Source organism: Heterocephalus glaber, unplaced genomic scaffold (assembly GCF_053883595.1).
Source record: "Heterocephalus glaber isolate CG9 unplaced genomic scaffold, H.glaber_assembly_v1.0 deba00001773, whole genome shotgun sequence".
NCBI classification, from domain to species: Eukaryota; Metazoa; Chordata; class Mammalia; order Rodentia; family Bathyergidae; genus Heterocephalus; species Heterocephalus glaber.
The window spans coordinates 10,149,921-10,167,986 of NW_028258463.1; the positions used below are offsets into that span (position 1 = coordinate 10,149,921).

At 47.1% G+C, this 18,066-nt stretch overlaps 1 protein-coding gene across 5 annotated transcripts; it reads right to left on the bottom strand.

The window, feature by feature from the left end:
• Nucleotides 1–575: 575 nt before the first annotated feature.
• On the bottom strand, nucleotides 576–18,049 carry Smarce1 (SWI/SNF related BAF chromatin remodeling complex subunit E1). Of its 5 annotated transcripts, none has more exons than XM_087202549.1 (11): nucleotides 17,911–18,049; nucleotides 16,075–16,126; nucleotides 15,854–15,897; nucleotides 12,665–12,769; nucleotides 8,386–8,466; nucleotides 7,132–7,263; nucleotides 6,768–6,939; nucleotides 4,226–4,398; nucleotides 3,672–3,773; nucleotides 2,487–2,697; nucleotides 576–851 (listed from the first exon to the last, which is right to left on the bottom strand). In XM_087202549.1, exons 2-11 carry the CDS (start codon nucleotides 16,079–16,081, stop codon nucleotides 643–645), a joined length of 1,236 nt encoding a protein of 411 aa, XP_087058675.1. In that variant the 5' UTR covers nucleotides 16,082–16,126; nucleotides 17,911–18,049; the 3' UTR covers nucleotides 576–642. The 5 variants fall into 5 exon arrangements, with proteins under 5 accessions (XP_087058675.1, XP_087058676.1, XP_087058678.1 ...); XM_087202550.1 differs by lacking the exon at nucleotides 17,911–18,049 and adding an exon at nucleotides 17,415–17,550; XM_087202552.1 differs by lacking the exon at nucleotides 12,665–12,769.
• Between the last annotated feature and the right edge of the window lie 17 nt (nucleotides 18,050–18,066).

Below are 18,066 nucleotides of genomic sequence, written 5' to 3' on the forward strand. Positions count from 1 at the left end.
TGCAAGGTCCTGAGTTCGATCCCCGATACCAAAAAAAAGGGACGTGTACCCAATATTAATTAGAACAAAAAGCAGCAGACTGTGTGAGCTGTGTTCACTCCATGACTACTCCACCAGCCAGTGACTACCCTGAAGGCAGACACCGCATTTGGGTCAGGACCACCCAAGTGCAGTTTGCCGCCGGCTGTGTTCTACCCCGTAACACAGCTCTACGTACCCAACAGGGACTAAAAGCCAAAAGGGGAAGCAAACACACCGGCCTCTGCACAACTGTGTTCTCGGGTCACAGGAGGGGACGGGGCAGGTTTAAAGCTATGGCTCTGGTAAGCACCGAGTGAGCTGAGAAGGCATTGTAAGGAGGTTCTGCAGCATCGAAGGTAACTCCGGAGAGGTGGTGTCTCTCAATGTAGATTCCAAGGCCTTCAGCAGTCGAGGGCCAGCGACAGATTCCAAAGACAAGAGTCATCTTCACAACCTCAGAAAGGTGGCTGTGCCTTAGGCTCTGACGCTCATGGTCCAAAAGCCTTTGGTGGTGTGATATGGACAAGAAAAAATGAATACATAGACCACGCAACACCATGAAAACCAAAAAAACATTTTTCATTTAAAAAAGTATTTAGGACACATAAAACAAGGCAACATTTATTCCTTTTTCTCGTCTTCCGGGAGGGGGTCTGTGGGTGGCTCCTCCACAGTGGCGCTGTTGCTCTCTGAGCCGGTGTTGCTGTCGCTGGTCCCCTCCTCCGCCATGCTGTCGACGCCTTCCTGGCCGCTTTCCTTGTCCTCGGGCGTAGACGTGCCCTCCTCCCCGTTCTGCTGGCTCTCCGTGGCCTCTTCAAGGTGTGTCTCCTCTGCAATCACATATCTGTCCCGTCAGTTCCTGGGACAGACTGCCCTGCGCTGTCCCACAGGGCAGCCACCAGCCAGTTCAGCGCGGCTGAGGTGCCCTGCAGGAGCCAGGGAGACAGAGGAAGCTTACACGCATCTGGGCCAACCCAGGGTACGAGAAGCTGCTTCTCGGCTCTAAGTTTCTCAAGCCTAAATGCCGACTAAACGTTGCATTTCAATGACTATCAAAATGAAAAAATGCCCATTTAAAGACGCTGATTAACATGGTGACTATTTAGGACATGCTGTGTTAACTAAAATATCATTAAAATTAATTTCACTTCATTTGCCTAAGTTAAAAATGTCACTAGTAGCAAAGTTGTAATTATATATCTGACTTGGAGATTGCTCTCTGGCAGTACTTTGGGTTAGCTGAGAAAGCAAGTGTGGAAACTATCAAGCTGGGATTTGGGATGCTTTGCTGAAAGGCATGCTGGGTTGCTTCCCATAAGAAATTCAGAGCATCAAGTTTTTGCCCGAGGCCTGGGTTTTCTTCATTTTCCCCTCGCGCTGTCAGCCCGGAGCTGAGGACCCACGGGCCTGCAGAACGCAGTCCCTGTAAAGATGAGAGGACAGCGCAAAGGACCGCGTGCTGTCTAGCTGCAAAATGAGCAAAGAGCCTTAGCTGGATTCTCAAATTCTTGCTTCAACCACAAAAAAATGTGCGCATGTGTCAAATGTAAGGTAAAAACACGCTCATAAAAAATAGAAAGAGGCTCAGGTGATGGAACTTAAAGCCTGATTATCTGAAATGTGAATCTGCTGAATTAAATTCTGTAGAAGTGCCTGGCAGAAATGGTTCTATTCCATGTAATGCTTTCTAGACAGCTGTCACTTGAGCACAGAGAGTGGCTACCCGCCCCCCATGGTCAGGAGCCTCTGCTTGTGTCCCCCAAACTTCGCCTCCGTCCTGTGCAGCTGGAACAGTGCCGGAAGGTCAGGGCCTCATGCAGTGCCAGGCAGCTATCAGCCTGCCCGGGAGTGAACGTGAGCTTTACACGCATGCTCACCCAAGGGATGCTTTGGCTCAGCACAATCGGTGCACCTGGAAGTATGTTTTTCTAGGATAGAGCTGGCAGTCTTTGTCCAATCTACTCAATCTACTCAGCTCTGCTGCTGTGGCCTGCAGGTAGCCATGTCTAACATGCAAACACACTGGCAGGGCTGTGCTTCAGTAAGGCGACAACAGAGGCGGTGGGTGGGTTTGGCTTGAAGGCTTTACCTTGCCAGACGCTATCCCAGGACAGCAAGCAGTCTTAAGGACCACGACCGGGTCTGATGTAAACAACATTAGTAAGGAAGGTTGAAACACCAAGCGCAAACACTGTGTCGGATCGAGCACCAAAACGCGCTCCGAGAGGCAGGCAGTAAAGTGCTTCCAAAGAGGAAATGAGGCGCAACAGCTCCCCGGAGTCGAGGGGCCTGGACAGTAACCGACTCCGGGGAAGTCCAGCATGGGGCTCCACTCCTCAGCAGCGGCAAAGAGAAAACCCTGGGGCTTCGGCCATCGCTCAGCAAAGGCTCTGGCTTCAATCCCACCCGCCAGCCACAGAAAGAGGCGGCCAACTCGTGGAGCGCCCCGGCCCACGCCCTGCTACCTGTGTCCATCGGGATGCTCTCGTCGTCCTTCTTCTCCTCAGCCTTACCGGCCGCGGGCTCCTCCTCGGGGGCCAGGCTGCCCTGGCTGCGCTCCGCCTGCTCGGCCACCTCCTTCTCCCTCTCCTCCTGCCTCTTGCGGGCCTGCTCCTCGGCCTGGGCGATTTCCGCTGCGATCTTCTCCATATCCACTTCCACCTTCAGACCGCACAGCTAGGGGTCAGGAAGACAAAACAAGAGATGCTGCTGTTAGCAAAGGTCTTTCCTTAGAATTCTGGAATGAAAGGACCCAAGTTCGATCCCCGGTACCCGGCCCACCCCCCCTCAAAGAATTCTGGAATGAGATAAACGGTTTCAAAACCGGGTTTTCTTGCCTATGAAATACATATATGTGTATGGGGGGCAAACACAGGGTTCTGGGTCTTCCCGGAGACGCTCCTGTCTCGAGGATGAGGAAGCTGCTGGAGCAGCCGAAATGTAACAGCAAACATCCCGTCCGGGTGGGGAGGTGATGCTGGAGATGGGATTAAACACAATGTTTCCGGGTTATATTTCTGGGCACCAAACATTAGATTTAACACAAAGTGCAAGCTGTATTAAAAGTTTGGTGAGAGGGCCGGGGATTTAGCTCAGTGGTTCCACCGCCTGCCTTCAAAGCACAAGGACCCAAGTTTGATCCCTGGTACCAAAAAAAAAAAAAAAAAACGTTGAGGAGGGGGCCAGGGATTTAGCTCAGTGGTTAGCGCAAGGTCCCGGGTTCGATTCCTGATACCAAAAAAAAAAAGTTTGATGAGGGCTGGGGATTTAGCTCAGTGGTTCTGGCACCTGCCGCGCAAGTGCAAGGACCCGAGTTCGATGCCCGGTACCAAAAAAGAAAAAAGTTTGATGAGTAAATTCTAATGACATAAAAACAATGAACGACTGTGTAGGAGTTTAAAAACTTCGAGAGCTCTAGCATCTATGGGCCTAGGACATGTATTTATGATATGATCTTTCAAATTTATTGAACTCTTTCCAAAAAATGGGAATACTTTTATAAAGCAGAAATGTTACAGATTAGATAGTGAAGTCAACCCTGTTTCAAAGTGAGCAAGATTCAATAAAAACATTATCCTGGAGAAAAGAACAAGGAAAATAAAAGTAGCAGGTGCAGAGATGAAGGTACAGTGAACACAGTAGCTGGGTACCCTTTTAAGTTCATTGTTGAACGAGTCTGTGCTTTCCAGGAATTTCCTCTTCTTTTCCTGGTGCCGCTCCTCTATTTGAAGAAGTTCAGCTTCCAGTTTTCGCTGTAAGACACATGATCAGCTTTTACAATTACTTATTTTCTCTGCAGCAAACGTCAGACACGGAAAATACCCCTCAGTTTTTAACAGTCCATATGGTCAAGCAGTGTGATAAATAATGTTTTGCATTTTTAACTGAGATCATTTGTTCTATGAGTCTAGCTACCATTTAGAAAATATAAAATGCAACACAGAGGGATACCCATGATTAATAAAGTAAATGTTCAAGAACAATGTTCCAGGACTGAGCAATTTCTCTGGCAAAAGCATTTAGCAGAGCAGTGAGGGTGGGCAGCTTCCTCCAAGTTCTCCCACTGGATGCACCTTCCGATGCATGGCTCTGCTGCAGTCACCAACCAAAAGTGTGCCGAGCCACCAGGGGCGGAGCCCAGGTCAGGCCAGGCCAGGCTGCTGTTTCACAGGTGCATCTCTGCGCGGGTGTCTGATGCCCTTACCTGGTGGACCATGAGGGACTGGACCTGGCGCTTGAGGACCTGCATTCTAGCTGTGGTGACGACGGACCGGACGTCTGGCACTACGCTCTCGCTGAGGATCTCGCTGATGAGGCGGTGGTTCCTCTGGAAACGGGCGGTGGCTGTGTGCTTCATGGAGAAGCCGTCATCGTAATCTGGAATGAACAAGATGTTCTGGAAACGAGGTGGCCAGTAACCGCGAGCAGCAGTGTGCCAGGATGCCGACACTGCATCCTGCATCGCCAGAAGCGGTGACGTGGCAAGGGCTCGGTGGAACCCAGCGAGGGCGTCGTGCACCAGCCTTTGGCTTTGGAATCCACGGGAAGGGGGCTGCGGCTGAAATGCTGCGAATGCTGCACGCTCGGCAGTGATTTAAGGTCTTAACAGCTCCCGCTGGGCCAGCTGAGGCTCTGAGATGAGCGAATGCAGCCCTCTGCACGCACCATCGCCTCTCACAGCTCTGGAACACCGCCTGTAGCAAGACTCACTTCACCAGGTCAAAACACGGTGAAGGCCAGAAGTTATTCCATAGGAAGGAAGGAAGGAAGGAGGGAGGGAGGGAGGGAAGGAGGGAAGGAGGGAAGGAGGGAAGGAGGGAAGGAAGGAAGGAAGGAAGGAAGGAGGGAGGGAGGGAGGGAAGGAAGGAAGGAAGGAAGGAAGGAAGGAAGGAAGGAAGGAAGGAGGGAAGGAGGGAAGGAAGGAGGGAGGGAAGGAAGGTAGGTAGGTTTGACCCCCAATCTATGCGCCCTTTCTGTCACTGCACACACGTGCGTGTGCGTAGCTGTCGCTGGCACGGCAGGGTGTCTTCCAGCCGCCCGCTTCTATCTGTGCTTTACATACTCGATAAGAACCTGCACCATGTCCTGCTTCACCCTGGCCTTGCATTTAAGAAGGCGGCACTTTCCTTAGCCATGCTCCTGGAGACAGAGTTGTGGGAACTCCATCATCACTTCTTCACCCCCGCGCCAGCTCGGAATCTGGGCAGAGCCTGCCGGGGCTGTGGCCAGTCTCCACAGGGGCACCGCACACAGCCGTCCGGCCTGGCCTCGCGCGCATCAAGGCACGGCTCTCAGGGACCATGTGACGCCAGGCAGCCTCCGCCCTGGGCAGCACGCCCGTGTCCTGGTTTTCTCCGAGGGAGGAAGTTCAGGATCTAAAGTCACTACCACATCTTTGTGCCCTCTCTTACCAGCTGACTAAGACCTCTCTTAAAAACCCAATGAGCAGGGGTTTGAGACTGTTTCTGAGTGAACCTTTTCATTCCTTTTCAATTTCATACTGTTTTTTATTTTTTTGGTGGTACTAGGGATTGAACCCGGGGCCTTTACATTGAGCTGTGCCCCAGTCCCACTTTTATATTTTGAGACAGGTCTTGCTAAGACACTAAGTTGCCCAGGGCAGTCTAGACCTCGGGGTCCTCCTGCTTCTGCCTCCCAGAGTGCTGGGATTAACGCTGTTACCCTCTACTCATGCAAGACTCTTCTGGCTCTTACAGCTTCTGTTACCGGCTTTTTGGTTCTCTGGTACAGATCTGCTGTCTATTTTTCAGTTTTGTAAGTTTTTCTTCCATTACCAATCACTGTAGTGGAATTCAAGTTTGTACATGTTAGCGTCTTTGGCACTGCTGAGTCTGTTTAACACTCAATATTATCTCCACTCCATAATCCAGTCTCCATGCTGGTAGTCTATTGTTTGTGTCGATGAGGGCATTTGTCAGTAACTCAGCCATTCTTTAAAAAACTCATTTTCGTTGTCCCTCTTTTTAAGGGCAATTTATTCACATCTTTAGTTGATACTACTATTTCCTCCTTCACTGGTTTCTCCTTTAAAGAAAAGCTGAGTATCTTCTCTGTGCCTGCTGCTTTGTAGTGGGATCTGAAGTTATGTCCGTGGTGTTTCTGCAGGTTACAGCTGGAGCCTCCAACCTTTTCCAGAGAGCTCAGGCTGCAGGCGTGGAGATGTGAGTCTTCCCACCTGGCTGCAGAGGACCGGGCGGTGCCCTGCTCAGCGGTCCTGGCCAGGACACTCTGCCCTGTGTGGCCTGTGCTCGTCTGTGCCCTTGGGAGCTGCCCATAAATTCCTAGTGGGCTGCAGAATTAACTGGAAGACCTCAAAGTGCTTCTCTCCACTCATCGACATTTTCCCTGAAGAGCTTTTCTTAGCAAATTTGGGGAACCAATAAGGAAACTGGATACAACCAGATGGCACTTAGCTGTGTCCTTTTGCTTCTTTTTTCTGGTGCTGAGGATAACAAAGCAGGCAAAACTCCCATTGTGATTCAAAAACCTTTCAGGTGTCCCGAACACAGGGATTTTGATAAACCACAAAGACAGTTTTTACTACTTTCTAGAATGAAAATGATGTCTTTTTCTCATGGGAAATTCACATAAAACTCTTACTCGAAACAATCTACCAACATGCACTTCAATTACGCTTTTCTATTACAAACTAAAAACCGAAACTGAAGGGCTGTCTCCTACTTTAAGAGGAAGCACACAAAGCCCCATGTTGTTCCCTCTCTCACCGTCTGGGTCTTCCGCAGGCTGGATGCTCATGTAAGGTTCCCCTTTCTCCATGCGCGACTGTCTCTGCCGGCTCTCCTCCTCTAGTGCAGCTTCTGCTCGGCTTTTTGCATTGATGTATGCAAGGTACGCGGGGGAGTTATGGTAAGCCTTCATAGATTCATTGTACTCTATCTGAAAGGGAAGGCGTGCGGTCGAGTTAGGCCGGGGCAGGGCACTGCGCACCCGGCCTGAGTACCAAGGGCACCGCAAGCCAGGAGGAGGAGAGGTAACTGCTGTACGGACAGGGGTCTGCGGCCGGGGAGAGAAGCGACAGACGCACTTTACACCCTGTCCACGCCACCTGTGCTCTGGTCCCCACCCTACCTTTTCTGCTTCGTATTCGTTTAAATATTCTTGTTTCTCTTCATCAGTGAGATCTCGCCACATGCCACCAATAATCTTGCCAATCTCCCACAACTTTAGGTCAGGGTTGGAAGCCTTTACTTGGTCCCAGACCTTAAAAGCAAACAGGTGAAATTTCAATACTGATACTAAACATGCAGACATTGAAAAATACTCATATAAAACTTTTAAACATCAACAAAAGTAGAGAGGATAGCATCAAATTCCTCATCAACCAGCCTCAATGGTTAGCGACAGCTGGCTGATCTCACTCCATTTTCACATTACTGGACTGTTTGTTTGAGACAGCATCTCTCTGTGTTGTCCAGGCTGGCCTTGAACACCTGGCCTCAAGTGATCCTCCTGCCTCAGCCTCCCCAGTGGCTGGGACTGTATGTGCATGGCACTGAGCTATCCCAGCAGATATTTAGAGGCAGACCTCAGACATCACGTCCCTTCACTCACAGATACTTCAACGTGACTGCCCAGAACGGCTCCAGCCAGGCAGACACTGGAGACAAGGTAGTAGCCAGTCTACAAGTGGACTGGGAGGACAGTGGTTAATCTGCATAACATAATGTATCAGCACATTATCAAATATGTATGTAATGGTGTGACCAGTATGTAAGAAATTTTTAAATAGTGATTAATATGCACTTTCTTTTAATAAAGATACTGTGTGTGTGTGTGTGTGTGTGTGTGTGTGTGTGTGTATTTTTTTGGTGCCAGGGATCAAACTCGGGTCCTTGTGCTTGTGAGGCAGGCAGTGGAACCACTGAGCTAAATCCCCGGCCCTACTGGGTATATTTTTAAGTGTAATGTAGATTCATCATCAAAATTTTGGAAAATTCAAGGAAATGTAAAGAAGTAAGAACTCCTATAAGCTTACTGCTTACAGGTAGCCACTGTTTTCCAGGCTGTTTTCCCCCAACCAACATGCAGCTGCTGCTATTATTTTTATAAAAATGAAGTATCAACAGATAGCGGCTTGTGTTCCTTCTGCACACAGCAGTGTCCTCCTGTCATTCCATCTCCCACACAGCATGTCACTTTGATGGGGGCAGAGCGTTCTGTCTTAAGGAATGAACTTTATTTAATCACCCTCTCTTACTGGACGTCAGTTCCAGGGGCTCCTCGAGCGTCCCTGCCCACACGCGTCCCTGCCACGCCTGCCCCCACAGGCCGCACAAGCCCCTGGAGGCAGCGGCGCCCCAGCACCCCCGCCCGGGTGCCTACCTTTCTGCTGTACCTCATGTAGGGCATCAGCGGCTTATCTGGTGGCTTTGGGGGTTTTGGAATCGTAATACCAGAGGATGCCTACAAAAGAGTTAAATACACTCATTATTCAACTGCAAGGAGCTCACTGGCAACCTGAGAAACAGAGAGAGCCCCTTAAAAATTCTATTGCGCCTTTCTTCTACTCGTCCATGGGAACAAGAGTCTTATATTTTCTCCACGGAAAATAGCTATCACTGCGAATTCAGAAATGTTCACATCAAAGGAAAAGGACTTTCAGCACGTGACTTTTAGAGTTTACTTGGCAGTTTACTGCCACTGCTCTGACAACAACCCGGCTGTAAGAACAAATGAAGTATTACATAATCACCTACACACCGAAACTGCGCCTAGAGAGCGAACGTCTCACACGGAGGACGTTACCCGTTACCCGCACCCTTGCTGTGCCCCACTGTCACTGCGCATACAGTCAACACTTGATTATCTGCAGCAGACGTCGCGCCTCCGCGCTCTGCACTCACACACCGCTACCCGGCCGCGCTCCTGCGGGCACCCACAGAAACTACCGCCCCAGGACGAAGGCAAATGCACAGGAATTCTGCTCATCCGAGGGCTCTGCCTGTCCCTAGGGTCCTCACCGGGGGACTCTGTCCTCATCCTCGGGAGCAAGGCCCCGGGAACACGGCACGCAGGCAGGCTGATTTCTGAGGCCTTCCACGAAGAACCCCAACCCAGTACATATATTTGTTCTGGAGGAGTACAAACAGGGAAAGATGGGATGTCCAGGAAGGAGGAGGCAGAAGAAAGGAGGGGAAGGAGACACCGAAAAACCTCTCTTTGAAAAGGTAAAGAAAGCGAGTGAGAGAGGATAAACAGAGGGAACAGGACACGTGAAAAGTCAATTCCTGGTCTGGGCTGAGGTCTTGGCAGGTGATAGTGGACCTGCTTGGCAGGGGCACCAGACAAGGCCGCCAGGCCCACAGCAGCTGTCCCTAACTCCTTGGCTTCCCCTAAGCTCACATGGCCGCACTTCAGGAGGGACCCAGGACGAGAAAAGCACATGACCGAGTCTCCCTGCAGGCTGGGGAAGAAGTGCTGGCTTTACTCGAATCACCAAGACTCGGCCTGGCCAAGGCTTGTCAGAGGCCCGAGTGGCTGTTTCTTCCCTCCAGGGCCCGCACCCCACTCCATCCCGGGGCTCAGGGGCTAGCAGGGCGGTGCCCCCGCCACTGGGATGGAAGTGTCAGCCGCATCGGGCCGAGGTTCTCAGGGAAGGTCGGTCCTATAGCCAGCCCAGTGTCAGGGCTTCACGGCAGGAGGACGCCCAAGTGCACGAAGCTCTGGGAAAGTGTTTTCAACTCAGATCCCAGACCAACCTCCACAGCCCCACACGGTGGGCTGCAAATATCTGTGCCCCCATTGGAGGCGGCAGACCATCATTACCTAGTTTCTAAAAAATTAAGAGGTAAAGAAATCTAAAATGCTTATGCTTTTAAACTTTAGGTATGAATTAAAACACTTTAAAACAAAATACAGTCCTATTTTCTGTTTGGTATTTTTCAAAGACTCAGTTTATAACATTAGTGGGTTTGCTCATTTCTCCTTCTTTCTCCACAGAAAGGCACACAAATCATTACATGCTGAAGTCCTGTTTTCATACCACTGGCCAGTAACTCACAACTGCAAGAAACGAAAAAACAAAACCCTCACCAAATATCCAAAATGTTAAAAAGTTAAATTGCGACTGGTTTGAGGGGGTTGTAGTTGATTTATTTAACCTGTCAGACAGACAACTTCCTACAATGTCCTCAGCCCTGACAATGACAATGACAATGACAAGCACACCGAACACACCAACGAACCCCTTCCCTGGAGTCATGGGAACACCACTGCTTTGCCGCCAGTCGAGACAGCGCACCTGCCGCTGCTGCTCTGGCTCAGGGGAGCGCCTGCAGGTCCCTTCCCAAAGCTGCTCTGCTTGCTGCTGTCAGGAAGCCCACTCTTATCAGCACCTCTTCCTCTTTGCGATTTTCTGTTTCCAATTTGCAGTGAGTCGGGGAGAAAAATCCTGACACCTGCTGGAACTGTTCCTTACTCAGCTCTGTGTTGTCTTCCCAATTCTTAGCTCTTTTGCTGTGAGGTCTTAGGTTAGGGTTTTCTTCTGAGACAGAATTTTCACTACAGTAGGGAAACAGGCCATTTTCACACCTAGCCTCAATCTCTTTGTACACTTGTACCTAAGAGAACGTTAATCATCATCGAGTAAAGAATTGACAGGGACGGAGCTGCAACTCAGCTGTCACACACAGTCCAAAAGGTGTCACCCAGCTATGACAGAAAGTACTGACTTCCGGAAAACCACCCAAGCGGCCGGAGCCCTTGGGGACCCCACGTTCTGTGTGGTCCACAGGAAGCTCCCGCTCTACGTAGGGCCTGCCTGCGGAAAACAAGACCAAACAGGACTCTACTGCCCCTCGCGATGTGCGTAACTGGGTCCATCTTACAGGCAGTCAAAACTGAGGAACCCTAACACAGCTGAAATTAGAGACTCACAAAAGACAGAGCGAAACCCCTACATTTCCTAGGCCCTTGGCACAGCAGTTTTCATTACCCTTCAAGCTGGGGTTAAGAGGGTAATACAAAGAAAACAACCAACAACCACAAAGAACCAAAACACAAAATGTCCCATGGACACAACTCTCCTATACCAACCTACTCACTCCAAGTGCTGGGGGATTCTTACCTTCTCTGGAAAGGACAGGAAGGGGAAAGGGAGAAGGACCGGGCCTGGGAACTTTCCTCTTCCTAGGAGGTCTCCACTGAACCCAAGTTAGGAGGGAAATGCTCACGGTCTCACACACGCACACCAAAGCCAAGTTATCGCTGTAGCGTGGTTTCTAGTCCCATCCCGTTAACACAGATAATCAAGAGCTGACTGTATAGAGCTATTAAATATAATCATTCTCATTGACTGCCCATGAATAAATAAATGCATTAACACGAATGATCTGAAATTGATTCTGTTCATGGTTTGAATTGAAATGCTGTTTATCATTTGATAACCTTGCCACCCACAACACTTGTGAAACAACACGTTTAGGCCGGGGGCGAATCGTACTGATGCACATAAACTGTATGCATGGTGAAATGCATACATCAACACGCTTTGGCGGGTTCTTTGTTCAGATACCATGAAATATGCATGGCACATACAACTTGATATGCTTATGAAGTACAAATTATGCAGAACAATGAAAAATTTAGACAAACAAAATCTATCAAGCTAAGCAATGTGCTTACCAAGATAGACATACAGTCTGTTACGAGCTTCAACTGTACTTACTACAGGGTGAGAGGGTTTTCTGAAGTTACATTAATTGAAGGCACTTATTTATTATTTATCAACACAACAAACAAAAACCAGGTGTTAAAAGGTCTACAGCCATTCTGGGTTGCATATATTTTCACCAATACCACATTCCAGTGCTGGTAGGTATTTGACTTTTGGATTTATTTTCATTTGTTACCTAAACTTAAGTAAATGGAGTTTAAGATAATTGTAAAATAAAAACTTTGAAGTATACCATCCAATTTTGATTATCTTAGATTGGCCCCTTAAATGAGACATCCCGAGTTTTGGAAATCATATCCTTAGTAGTACGGACTGGAAATGTACTTCCGGTTGTACATATCTAACCTGACACTTTACATTACTTTCATTCAATTTTTATCCTGCAATTCTTTGAAGTGACATTAAAGTCTTTTTTCTCTTTTCAACTGGGAGAAATGAGTCTCAGAAGGTCAACTATTAAATCCAAAAGACAAATCACTATGTGCAGCAATTCAGACTGGCAGGCTGGCGAAAAGCTTTCCAGCCCTGAAAAAGCCAGCTCTGAGAGCCCAGCCTTGGCTAAGAAGAGTCCTTGTGACTAACGCCAATTACCTTAGAAAAAAATGAAAGATACTCTTCATTTCAAAAATGATTAAACCACAGTGAAACTCTCAGCTTGTCCACTACATAGAGCATAAGCATTAGGTGACCCGGGTTCCATCCCTGCCAACCACCAAACATAATGGACTTTTCTTTTCTTCTGCATACATATCCAAATCTGTTTTTTTTTTTTAAGTCTAAGATCGTACAATGGATGTTTAAAATATCTGAAAAGCCAGGTTTCGATTTTTTTAAATGGCTGTGCTTATGATCCAAAAAGACCTAATTCTGGAGGCTTCTGGTCAATCCCAGCAGTTTGCCGGAGGCTGTAATAGTTGATTCTCCTACCGTGACCCGGCTGTTGGTGCCCGGGTTCCCTCCCAGCCTGTAGTTGTTGTAGGCGAGATGACTGTATGGATTGTATCCCACAAACCCTGGTGTGCTGGGCATTTGCTGATGGAAACAAATGAGACAAAAACACGAATGAGAAATGAGCTCAAACGAGGAAAACACAGAAATGAAAAATGATCTGCATATGGCATGCAAAAGCAACCTGAATTTCAACAAGCAATGATGTGTTGCAATTGATTTTTTTCTTCATTGAGGAAATTAAATTTTTCTTTCATTTGAGAAATCGATCTACAAGTGTTTTCTCTTTCTTTCTTTTTGCAGGGAGTGGGGGTATCTGTGAAAATGTGAATGTGTGTGGCTTGTTTTCTGAGGTAAGCAATACATTGAAGTGTTTCAAACATTCTGGGTTACTTTACGGTCAGTAGTATGACAATAACTTAGCGATATATGATGTCTGAGGTAGGGAAGCTTCAAGCGTAATAGTCTGAAAACACTAGATGCAAAACAAAACATGATTTATTTGACAGCTATGTGGATGCCACCAATGTATTCATCTAATAAAAACAAACACAAGAAATGGATCTGCTTTTCAAAGACAGTTCTAAGTCATTTCATATAATGTGACAAATGAGGAAGAGACTCAAATCAGGAAGCTAGGAGTTGTCAATAGAAAGGAACGTACGTTGGAGTCAATGGATGTCACATACATGATTTCAAAACAAAGACTTGTAAGAAATGCATGGATTTCATTCTGGGGCACTATCTGATCTTTTAAACCCAGTCATCCTTTTATATGGTTTCTCCTCCATCTCTTCTTTGATCCATCTTCCATAGGTCAATCACGAGCAACTTCTGGATTGAGTCTTAATGAAAACTACTTTTCTAGTTGACAAGACTTGAATCTGCTTTTTTCATCTAGTTTCCTGAAACCTCTCACCCTTTCAAAACACGACTGCTTGCTGCAGCAACAGAATTCTTGGTTTTTGTGAATTATATGTTGATATAATCACAAAGGGGCTCTCACATAACAGTGGCCTTGTGGTTAATACATTGACATCCAGTGTTCATGAAAATCAGGGCAAAATGCATAAGAAGAATATAGGAAAGAGACCAACAGTAGGGTAAGTTTACCTAATGGAACGCAGTCAAAACAAGTGACAGTAATTTCATTTACATGCAATTAACAGTCCTGAATTTAACACATCCCAATTAAGCTTGAGTTTGTTACAAAATAAACACAATTTTCAGAAACATGCCACTATATGTGTATACATATTTCTCTCTCTATATATATCTTAGGGTCCAAAAGACATTTCAAGCAGATAGCACATTTGATACTTTCCAGGAGAAAAAAGAACTGATCAATTTTTAGCCTATGTAGTAGAGAAGACGCAAATTAAGCATATTTGAGTAGGCAAAACACAGATGAAGTATCAAAGGCACAAAAGAAGCGTATGTCACTTGGAGTGGTACAGCTGAGTGGGAGGAGGTGGTGAAGATGGTGGTGGCAGAAGTAATGGAACAAAAAGAAAAAAAGGAAGGAGAGTGATTCACTTAGCACCTGTTCTGGTGGGCATTCTAATTCCTCGTCTTCTCTATTTTGTGTGTCAGTGTGAAATTATAATGATACAGAAATGTGACTAAAAAAGGCAAAAAATTCCTTTCTGATGAGAAGTCAGGAGGGGATCCGTGGCTTTGGAAAGGTTTTAAGCTCAAAAAAAGGCAAGTCTGTCCTTCAGACGTTATGCACTGTCAGGGGCAGTACTGCCACCAGAACGACAATGAGAGTACAATGAGAATCACTGTTCAACGTGAGGCAACAATTCGAGAAAAACAGGGAACTAAAGAAACGGAAACGGAAGCATTATGATACCATTTCCAAAGCTGGATGAAGGACACGGTTAGCTCTCGGAGGTCCGAACCTCCACTGTTCACCTCCACCTGTGCAGTCACTAGGATGCCGTGGAGACGGTGCTGAGAAATGTTCTGTGACTCAGGGAAGAGAACAAACCAAGCACAGGACTTTAAGGTCTACTGGAATTAATTTTAGAGAGCGTGTTACAGGAATTGAACTGAGAACATATTATACAGTATCGCTTTTTAAAAGTATCTCATTAAGGAAAAACAAATTATTGATCAATGGAACTAAAACATGTATCTGAGGGTTAGTAAATAAGACTCGTTATCTAGTGGAGAAAACAAAGTTAAACAAGGACCTACTTAGTAGCAGTATAAAGTAGACTAGCCTGAAATTTAGGTGGCAGGGGGTATGGAAGGAAGAGCTAACAGCTATTAAGCGATTTTGTAGGATATGGTCAGGTTAACAGTGTTTTTTAAAAAAAGAAACAAAACCAAAAAATCCCCCACTAAAACCATTAAGGAAGTCATTTCAGCAAGGCCTGAACTGTTACTGTTAAATCTGACTTGTGGGTCGGACAATTATTTTACATGCTCATCAAGCAGGGCCAGAGCTTGCTGAGTGAAAAAATAAATTCACAACTGATATGGGAACACTTGGAAATGTTATCAACTCATGAACCAATAAAATATAATTTATGGGCTGGAATAAAATTTAGTAGCAAGATCTGACCCACAGATACTGAAATCCTTACTTGAACAGCTTGAAAATAGAGTTACAGGGCCGGGGATTTAGCTCAGTGGTGCTGCCTCGCAAGCGCAAGGTCCTGAGTTCAATCCCCATACCAAAAAAAAAAAAAAAAAAAGTTACAATGACTGTAGCTATAGAACTAGAAGCTTTATTGTTTGATTTAATATGCAAATTTCATATACAGACAAGAAAGGAATGAAAAATATAACCAGTTGAAGGTTAGGTTTAAAAAAAAAAAAAAAAAGAAAAAGCCAGAATGAGCATTCACTCAATATCAACTTAAACTCTTAATAGTGAAGATTAACCATAAAGAAGTGTTAAGACTTGTCACTTAGTTCCCAGTAAGAAAAAAGCAAGCAGAGCATAGGAGGCTGGAATTTCACAGTATGTTGTTTTAAAATGTCGGGGTTTGTTCAAGGTAAGATGCAGAGTTATTTTATTTAGTAGGAAGTGCTGTTTTTTGGCTGAATTTGTCATCCTGTAGCTGTGATGATTGGGTGACTGTCACTGGAAGACATCTGGGTTTTTGTATCAAGGCCAGACTTGGCTATTACATTAACAAGAAAATTAAAACTTACTGTTGCAGGAGCTGGGGTGGGAGGTGGGGCATAAGATGGTCTTTCTGTTTGAAAGAAAATAAATAACTTCTTGTAAACAACTGAGATATAATACTATGCAACAAAACTACCAATGGTCCTGTTTTGAAGAAAAAAAAAATGAGAGTATTTTGGAATTCCCACTTGCTAGGGCATTAGTCTCTTATTAACATAGATTGATAAATAGAAAAATTGAAACTTACTTGACATTTTGGAAGATTAAGTTCTCAGTTCCTTAAGAATGAATCTGAGACACTAAAATAAAAAAAAGGAAAAAAAGGAAAAAAAAAGAGAATCAAAACTCAGCAAGCATAAAAGAATGTTTTCCTAAAGAATAGGGTAGTTTAATTGGTATTTCTGAGTAAAATTACTTCACTATTATTGCTCAGCATCAAGGCTTTTGCATATTTTAACTAGTTCTTGTAGGTCATTTGGTTGATCAGAATTGAATGACTAACAAATTACTGGGGATATTTAGAGTAATATTAGAAATGTAGTTTTAGGTTTTTGCTTATGATAACTGTGCTATGTCTTATATGGAAAACATTTTGCAGATGCCATGTAAACGTTTACTCAGACTGATAAAAAAATAATGACAATAGAATGTGATGTATTATCAGAGTGACCCCAACAAGGCCTACCAGAAACTGACAGCTAGCTCCCGGGCCAGCAGCTCTATTTTGCTTTTGGGATAACAATTTCTAGTCAAATAGAGCAGCGCTTTCTTCCTGAAAACATAGCAAAATGTAACTGGTTATGATAATGAACTTCACATTCTTACGCTGGTAAACAGCTTCAAAAGTGCTGGGAATACATTTTGAGAGTCTCTCTGGAGAACTCTTATTCCTCCTTCACAGCTCATTTCAGAAGTTATTTCCTCAGTGGCACTTTCTCGATAAACTGTTCCCTTATCCGTATTCTTATCAGGTTTGCAAAAATCTGTTTCTTGGAATTTTAAAATCTGCCAGGGAACAGAGACCATCTAATCTTTTACCGTCTTCCCAACACCTAGCTCAACTCTTAATAAATTTGGTCCTAGGAGTACCAGCTCTCAACATGGACGCCTGCGAGCTTGTTCCCTAAATCAATGTACGTCACGAGTGGTAAGGTGGAAAGAGACAAAAATTCGTCTTTAGAAAGAAGGCAAACAAACTTCTGCGACTACTGAAGTACTTTCACCCAACATTATGCCAACAAACGTGCTTTTCTGCTTCTTTGCATCTTAAGGAAACTCCCTGGAGCACCAGGAATAATGCAAATACTGGTGCGGAAAGTTTCTATTTTCTCAACGGTCCAACCTGGATCTGCCCTCCTGGCTCATATTTCGGGAGCTGTCAACATCCGGTAGGCCTTGCTAGGGGGGAGCCCAGACAAAAGCCGCCAGGGGCTCCTGGAGCACACTCGATCGATTATACTTTCCCACGACTGCTCTCCTGGGCTAGCATATAAATTTTAACCCTGGGCCTGCACAAGCGTCCACACTGGACCCATCCCCGATGCCTGGCACAGGAACTCCAGACACATTTGTTGCATGATTAATTACCTTAGACCGGATGCACTTAGGGCACGATCTGGCTCGCCCAGTCCCCACAACCCTACGACCCCTACACTGCTATCTCGCTTTACAGACGATAGAAGGGAGCTCGCGAGAGTTTAAGGAACTCGTCTGCAAGCCACACGGCCCGGAAGTGCCCGGGGCTGGGGTCGCGGGCCCGGGCCCCCACTCGCAGAGGCCTTCGCTCCCCGCTCCGAGCCACGCCCGAGTCCCCAGGGCCCCGCCTGGGCCGAGTCGGGGGCGCAGCTTCCCGCGGGGTGCGGACCGCTCCCGGCCCCAGGCCCGCGTGGGTCGCGGCGCGCGCGTGGGTCCGGCCCCCCTCGGGGCTCCAGGCCGCACCGCGCGCAGGCCCAAGCCGCGCCGCAGGCCTCGGGGGCCCGCGCGGGCCGCGCCCCCCCCGCCCCGGGGAACTGGGGGTCCCGCCCGGCGGGGGCCGCCCCGGCTCGTCGCCCTCCCGGCCGGGCCGGGCCCTGGAAACACTCACCCGCGGGCCGAGCGGGCGCCGCAGCTCCGAATCCGCCTCCTTTGTCCCGCGCTCGCCCCGCCCCTCGCGCCGCGTCCGCGCCCGCACTTTCCACACGCGGCGCGGCCCCACCCCGCCAGGCCGCTCGGGAGGCCGCGCCGCGACCCCGCCGGCGGA